General features: G+C 44.2%; 1 protein-coding gene across 1 annotated transcript, besides 3 other annotated features; it reads right to left on the bottom strand.

The window, feature by feature from the left end:
* Window positions 1-730: part of a mobile genetic element that runs on past the window's edge.
* Window positions 1-8,679: part of a sequence feature (sequence corresponds to BAC RPCI93-30D13) that runs on past both edges of the window.
* On the bottom strand, window positions 1,595-5,326 carry Tb927.7.7520 (receptor-type adenylate cyclase GRESAG 4, putative; the record flags this gene model as incomplete). Its single annotated transcript, XM_841279.1, has 1 exon — window positions 1,595-5,326. The coding sequence occupies one exon, from the start codon at window positions 5,324-5,326 to the stop codon at window positions 1,595-1,597; it is 3,732 nt and encodes a 1,243-aa protein (XP_846372.1).
* Window positions 6,267-8,109: a mobile genetic element.

Raw genomic sequence — 8,679 nt, 5'->3', positions numbered from 1 at the left:
TGAAGGGACAACGCCCTGGCGGCTCCCATGGCTCTTATCCTTCATCTAAGACATGGGTTACATCATAGAGAATATATTCTACATATTAGTCAACATGGCGGTGTATTTATCCAAGTGGCTGACAGTGTTCCTCGGCAAGTGGAACGGATAGATGTGCTTAATCAGTTGGGGAATAATGTGAGGATCCATGCTATGTTCTTCCACAAATTGTGGCTGCAGCATGCTGTAAAGGCCCCTCTTCTAACGGGGTGCGTCATCACCTCCCATGAAGTCAGAATACGTTCGACTTTGGTTGTTGTGAGCGTTGTTACATGTTCCTTGAACTTCAAAGTGGAGAGTAGTCGCGTAATATCGAGAGCGTCCTAATCCCCGAATGCGAACTTAACGACCTGCTCGGTGTGAATTGGACTTGGCTGTCTTGGGTGTCACCAACCAATCGAGGAGCGCTACACTGTCCCTGTTCCATTGGAAATGCTTCCGTATCGGTGCCGGGATCTCCACCCGGCGACTTGTCGTAATCCACACCAAACGCAAAAACCACACACTCCTTCCAATCCGGACGAAAAGTAATAATCTGAGCCATTCCGACCTTTTGTTAAGGGACTCGCTTATTTGATCTCGCTTCTCGGCACAATCTTCTGTAGGCGCAAGATCATCACGTCCAACAGTCATCGACCCAAATTTGTCACCGCTACTTGCTGGCCAAGGTGCTCTGTGCGTGCACTAATTTCTGCCAACGCGGATGCGTAATACTTATTCATAATGCCGCGATGCAAAGCCAACACGCATTCTCACTCAATTTCTCTTGCTACATTCATCAGCGTAATTAAAGTCTGTTTATTTAGACTGCGACATATTGGAGACCTGTAATTTTTGCAATATGATTTATCGCGACAATATCATGTCAAAGCCCGTATCGCGTAAAGAAACAGTCGCTTCTTGTTCCTGAGAGCCCTTTTCGTTCAAGTAAGTGAAGAGAATGATAGTGTTAGCACGTTGAAGGATTCAACATATAAAATCATAAATTGCGATACCGTGACATTCCATTCCTCCGAGGAATAAGGGACTAACAATATTAAATGGCATTTCTGTGAGGTGTAATAAAGATGAGGAGTTTATTTTATAACCCCTATTACAACGTCACGACTGTCTCCATCAGTCAAACAAAGACCATATGAAGAAAATGAAGTGAGAAGAGCCAGTGAGAATTAAACACCTCTCGTCCACATTATCTCCACGACTTTTTGAAAAATTAATGGAATAATTAACACTGACGAAAAGAAACAGAATGTAAAATAGTAACATGTGCGTTTCCATCCCTCAACATACGAATTAAAAGAAAATTTACGATCTTCAAATACAGTTATCAAAAGTAGAGTAGCCATGTCAGAAACAAAAAGCATCTTCATGTACAAAGGTATTTAAAGCATCTACCGTATGAGGAGATCATTGCATGCACAAGAATGGGGAGGGAAAGTTATAATGGTCACTTTATACGAAATGAATCTAAATAAAAACTTGCAAACGTCATGTAAAACAACTTATTCATTCACTTCAATAGCAAAGCGCAAATACAGCAATGGTACGGGGAATATTAGCTGGCGGCGCTAGCACTTTCTGGGTCAATCAATTGTACGGTACCACAGCGTCCCGCAACGCAGGAAGAGCTTGAGGATGAGGCAAGCATTACAGCAGCAACTCCTCCAGGTGAGAAGAGACTTCCACCCCTTTCAAAGGAAGCCACGCTACCAGAGGTATTTCTCGTTCCAAAATCCATAACACAACCCACCTTCGCAGCAATCCGACGAGTAACAGAGCGACAACTGGCTTCATTCCAACTATCCACACCTGGGGGTTTCTTAACACGCCAACGCTCACAAAAAGTTGCAAGCATCTTCTGTCGTTGGGCAGCAGGGAATGTGCCAAGCAGAGCGTCAATACAACCAGCAACTTGTTGGGCAGTGGCAGTTAAACCATGTGCGAGGGATCCTGACTCACTAGTGATACTACCAGTTCCATTATCTTCTTCCTCCTCAGCTTCACGGTCAAGCCGTAATGCAGCAAAGTTGCGGCCAGGTACAGCATTCAACTGGTACATTTCCACAGGCTTCGGCACACCACGTAGCGGCACATCACCCAAAGGCGTTACATCAATTTGCTCACGCTCCTCACCACTCAGTGACAGGTATGTTGAGCGCGTCATCAGCACCTGACCACCGTTACCAACACTCTCCGTGCGTGCTGCCATGTTGGATGTGCGTCCATAATAGTCGTAACCCTTCGTTACTTCATCATGACGAATATCACACAATCCAGTATGAATCCCTACACGTACACGCAACCCATTCCACAGTTGCCGATAAACCTCAGGGTCCAGGCTCGCAGTTGGTGGCGTGTAATCACTGTCATCTTCCGCACGCTGCCGTTCGAATTCACGGTAAGATTCATCAAGCTCAGTGGTATTCCAGTCATGGTTTAGAAAATCACGTTGCAAGTCACATGCGAGTTGGACGGCGGCGAATGGACTTTTACATGCGATCATAAAAGAGTCTCCAACAGTTTTCACTTCGTAGCACTCATACCGTGTGATGAGGGAGCGGATCAAACGGTGATGTGTTGCCACAAGGTCAGGCATTTGCTCAGGGTGTGCTGCCCACTGCGCTGTACTGCTCTCGATGTCAGTGAATATTAATGTTACGGGGTCTGTTGGTTCCTTGGGAGCATTATTATTGTCACGTGCGTTACGGCGTGATGCCTTTACAATAAGTGCCAGAACCGTAACAAACAGCGCCAACAGAACAATGCAGCCAGCTGCCACAGCACCAATATGCTTATTTATTAGTCGAATCCATTTTGGTTCATTATACTTCATTGATGGTGTGATAGAATTCACTACAGGAGACACGGAAGGATTCAGAACACGTGACATCGACCATACAGAAATATGCGTTGCACCATAGTTCACAGCACAGTGTTTCTCTTCAGATGAAACTCCGTTAGTACACTTGTCTTCAAAAGGACCATATCGCATATCATCAACTGTAATGACAGACTGACCGAAGATGGCGTCTACAAGCTCCTCCGGCGTTACATGTCCCATACGTTGCAGCACATTTATCATTGCACGTGCAGTGGCATATCCAAGTAATGACAATGGCTTCCACTTCGACTCATTCTGTACAACATTGTGGAACTCACGTACCATATCGGATCCCGTGTTCTTATCCCTCCAATGCGGCAGATTCGTCGCGAATAGCAGACGGTCAGCAAATGGCTTGTCACGGAAGGCATTCACAAGTTCATCATAGAGTAACGCAACATCAAAGAACGGGACAAAGATACGCACCTTATGGTGTTTGCCAAGGTGAGAGAGGATTATTGGAATATCATCTGAGGTGAGACCTGCAACTAACACCTCACCTGCAGTCGGTAGCTTGTCTCTCAAAATAGAACCCTCACCAATCGCAGAAAGAGAGCTTAGTGAACCGAAAAAGTAGTCAAGGGTTTTGTTCAGCATATCGCCAATGCCTTTCGCATCACCACCACGCACAATGGCGTGCATCTTTCCTGTACCATTTTGTATGATATGCTCAGCTATCACGAATAGTTGCTGCTCAAGTGTTGGTGACAGGTGAATCACATTCCTTCTGGGGTCACTCAGCTGTGGTGTGAGTATTATAGGATCGATGAATGTCATACCCTTCGTCCGCAGTAACGAATCATCCACAACACCAAACACAGCAGTTACAACTCGCTCCTTCACTTCATCATACAGAGTTGTAGAAGTATCATGAGATTCCGAGGATAGCCAGTGCAAAAAGAATCTATCAGAGTGACCCAGTTGACCCTTTCCAACAACATAAGAGGCACCATCGTATATTGCCTCTGCAGTCCGCAGCACCTTAGGGTTGTCAGTTATATTAAACACGATGCCACTCAATGGGGCGTACAGCTGTGACAGGTCTCGATAACAGCGAGATGAAGTAAGAGTTAATGCACCTTCCTTCATGGGATGTAGCCGATGATCCTTTCCTATCTTCTTCATGTACACCACATTCCCACCTTGGTTACATAAACATGATGCACCTCGCTCACCCGCCATGCCTTGGCACTCACCACCAAAGTCACCAACCACAAGATCATCAATTACATAACGACGCTGATTGTAAAGTGATTTCATAAATACATCCCTGTTAGTTAGCCATTCGCGACAGCTCACTGCTTGCTTCAATACCTCTCCAGCAATCCATCCACTCACCATCAGCTCAGCATCAGTGTCTTGCTCGGTGAAGTTATTTTCGTTAACATCTAGGGTAACATTCCATTTGTCATGCGAAAAATTATTTTTGTTGTCCTCCAGGAACTTAGCCATTTCTCTGTTAAAACGTTTAATTGCATCATAGCCATCATCCTTCGCAAGTGGATTAGTCCCTGTTATTATTGTCTTATCGGCTGGAAATTTGCTCCTATTCAATTCTTCTGACCACTTGTTGTCGATCACATATTGGAGTGTAGAGGGTATGAGCAAATATCCATTTTTTGTCCTTTCATCTTCTAATGATTTCACCAGGAATCTCTTCGTATCAGGGATTGGAGAGCCAAATACAATCACACCCTGGGGTCGAGTATCGGCAAACCTATCCCATTCCGCAGTGAAGGTACTAACATCCGATTCCTCACGAAGTTGACTATTCAATGCAAAAACACCACACAGTTTGCGATCCATCCTTGTTGTCAATTCCACAGCAAGTTCATATTCATCATCACCATAAGAAACATTTTTCAAGTACATGAAACCCAGTCGATGTAACCGTAACTGAGTGATAGCATAACGGAGAAGAGCAAGCATCTCAGCAGCGGGTGATGCCGTCAGGAAGTACAGATTAGGATTCCAACTGCGTACCTTACTGGATCCTGTGAAGGGTGAGAAACCAATCACCTTTTTTTCTTTGAAATATTCGGTTAAGTTGAGAGTGTTTTTGTCACCCACAGGTCCCAGCACAACAGATATTTCGTTGTTATTGCCAAATGACATGTTTTTCTCCAGATGTTCAACATAATCTGAATCATTCTTAGGTGGAACATATATGACTGTCACTTTACCACCTGAAGGCGACTTTCCGTTGGTAAGAGATGCGTTGAAGCCTGCAGTAATAGGATCATATACCTTTGCTGAAATCTTGCCACTGTATAACATGTTGTATACCTTTACCTGTATTTCACCACTTGCAAGTGATGATGCAGTCAGCACCTGTAGTAACAAAGAAAACACTACGCAAGTGACTACGCCATCCCTAACATACAATTCACGCATGAAGATAACCATAATACTGGTAACTCAACGTAATTCAACTTTCAAACTACAGGACAAAAACGGCATAATAACAAAGTATTGGTGCAGGATTAATAGACTGCATATGTACAGATATGTTGGATTGTGGCACAATAAGACTCCATATGATAATTGTATATAAGAGTGTAGGAAAGGGAACTACTGTAGTGGATAACATTATACAAACCACAACAGTGTGAAAGTAGTTCAACACACATTCCCACACACACACATCATTCATGTATCCGATATAAAAACATAAAACATCACTAGGCATAAGAGTAAATGCGTAAATGGAGCATTATAATATCATAGACTGGATTCCAGTAACAAAAACAAAGCACACTAGCAGTCACAGTTAACATTCAACTGACAACAGCATGGCAGACATTGCTCAGCTTCATATTCCTTGGTTGTCTAAAGGTAAAAGAGAGAGAACGGGTACGAGGGAATATGAGGAAAGTTACAAGAAGCATACGGAAACATGCAGGAAGCTATGCACAGGTATTAGATGTTGCAAATAGTTGTCGGCAGCAGTTTCATTTGAGAGATACCTCTCACAAACCAAAATATCCACAGGGGAGATGTAAAAAGGGATTGAAGCAAACACGTTGAATCAGCACCAGATGATAGTTTTACTTTGTGGCAACGTCCACTTCACACGCTTCACCTTCTTAACGTACACATCTTAGGTGTATGAACGCAACTGGTAACAACACATTAGAAGTGAAAAACTTCACAGAACCACCGTACAGACAATAATGTTGATGAGAATATGGATTTCGGAGTTGTTTGATCTCTTAATGTATGGAGGAAGAAAATGAAATAGAGGGGAACAAGGAGTTGCAAACTAAATCTATAATCATCAATACCCATCTGACACAAACTTAGGTGGCAAGCAGCAGCGGAATATTTATTTCACAGTAGACTTGTGAAAGGGCAGTTCATGTGGTCCCCAAAAGCCTCGGGACACCGCCACTTCCTTTTGTAAGTTGCACTCTTTCACTAACTTTGCACAGTTAAACCGTGTGCCTCCGCGGGAGCCGACCGCCGGTTTGCTGACGGAGCGGTTAAACGAGTAATTTGTGCTAATGTTGTGGGAACCAAATATCATAAACATCTCATCCATGGCCACGGAAAGACCGTAGGCTTTTGTGTTTCCTTTTGTTTCCGCGCCTTACAGGAATGTATTATCAACCCAAATGTCAATACTCAGGGGGAAAGGATTCCACGAATGCTACTGAGGAGAGTCGGAGGACACGGGCCTGAGCCTGCATGATAAGAAAAGGGAACTTAAACCAACTACACCACATAACATTATTTTCACCTCACCGGAATCCAATAAGAGGACATGCCCCAGACCCACAACCCCTCAAAGAGCCATCTGTGACCAAATCAACTGCGGGTTCCCAATTGGGTGTAACCGTGCGTTTCTTATTTTTAAACAGGCAAAAAAGCAATACCCGCTTACTAAACCAAGTGCGGACAGTGGCAACAAAGCGGCCTCTGTAGCGGGGACAAGTTCTCTGTCCGAGGCAAAAGACGACGACGTAACGCCTCTAAGAAAAAATAAAAAAAAAACAGACAGAAAAAGTCGACAACTCAGGATAGTAACCGCATGGAGGTATTTTGAAATGTGTTCCAAAAGGAACAATTGCCTCGTAAGGTTCATCCGCTTTTGTTATTTCTCTTGAGGCCCCGCAATTCACCAGCGACGCTCGTTGGAGAGTTTATCCTCTGCAATTGAGAAGAGGGATGACCCGAGCTCCTGTTGGTGCGGAAGAGGCATCCTTTACGCTACCGACCTTCCAAAGTAAACGATCATCGCCGATGGAAATAACCTGAGGGCTCCTTTCACTGGTCCCTTTTGGTCTCAGTCCGATCAGTCCCCAGAGATGTTGAAATCTACATTCCACACTCGAATTTAAGCGAGAAATGATTCAATATATCTCCAGCAGCGGGACGTGCACTTGCTGTAAAGGAATGGAAGCCTTGTCCTGCGTATTCAACAGGCGTGTGGCGTGCGCCCTCCTTGTTATCGTATAACCGTGCGTCTTGAAGGGACAACGCCCTGGCGGCTCCCATGGCTCTTATCCTTCATCTAAGACATGGGTTACATCATAGAGACTATATTCTACATATTAGTCAACATGGCGGTGTATTTATCCAAGTGGCTGACAGTGTTCCTCGGCAAGTGGAACGGATAGATGTGCTTAATCAGTTGGGGAATAATGTGAGGATCCATGCTATGTTCTTCCACAAATTGTGGCTGCAGCATGCTGTAAAGGCCCCTCTTCTAACGGGGTGCGTCATCACCTCCCATGAAGTCAGAATACGTTCGACTTTGGTTGTTGTGAGCGTTGTTACATGTTCCTTGAACTTCAAAGTGGAGAGTAGTCGCGTAATATCGAGAGCGTCCTAATCCCCGAATGCGAACTTAACGACCTGCTCGGTGTGAATTGGACTTGGCTGTCTTGGGTGTCACCAACCAATCGAGGAGCGCTACACTGTCCCTGTTCCATTGGAAATGCTTCCGTATCGGTGCCGGGATCTCCACCCGACGACTTGTCGTAATCCACACCAAACGCAAAAACCACACACTCCTTCCAATCCGGACGAAAAGTAATAATCTGAGCCATTCCGACCTTTTGTTAAGGGACTCGCTTATTTGATCTCGCTTCTCGGCACAATCTTCTGTAGGCGCAAGATCATCACGTCCAACAGTCATCGACCCAAATTTGTCACCGCTACTTGCTGGCCAAGGTGCTCTGTGCGTGCACTAATTTCTGCCAACGCGGATGCGTAATACTTATAATGCCGCGATGCAAAGCCAACACGCATTCTCACTCAATTTCTCTTGCTACATTCATCAGCGTAATTAAAGTCTGTTTATTTAGACTGCGACATATTGGAGACCTGTAATTTTTGCAATATGATTTATCGCGGCAATATCATGTCAAAACCCGTATCGCGTAAAGAAACGGTCGCTTCTTGTTCCTGAGAGCCCTTTTCGTTCAAGTAAGTGAAGAGAATGATAGTGTTAGCACGTTGAAGGATTCAACATATAAAATCATAAATTGCGATACCGTGACATTCCATTCCTCCGAGGAATAAGGGACTAACAATATTAAATCGCATTTCTGTGAGGTGTAATAAAGATGAGGAGTTTATTTTATAACCCCTATTACAACGTTGGCGCTTTGATAATAAAAAAAAAAGATCATGCAAAGAAGCACCAAAAACGCAGAGGAATTAAACACACCTATACCACATTCTCTCCCCACAAGTTTCTTTAATAATATAGCATCCACATCTTCCGTGAAGGAAAAGCATTGTAGCAAAAATTA

This window comes from Trypanosoma brucei, chromosome 7 (genome assembly GCF_000002445.2).
Source record: "Trypanosoma brucei brucei TREU927 chromosome 7, complete sequence".
Lineage (NCBI taxonomy): Eukaryota > Euglenozoa > Kinetoplastea > Trypanosomatida > Trypanosomatidae > Trypanosoma > Trypanosoma brucei.
The sequence above is the reverse complement of the archived record's forward strand: the minus strand, read 5'-3'. Positions and strand labels throughout refer to the sequence as shown.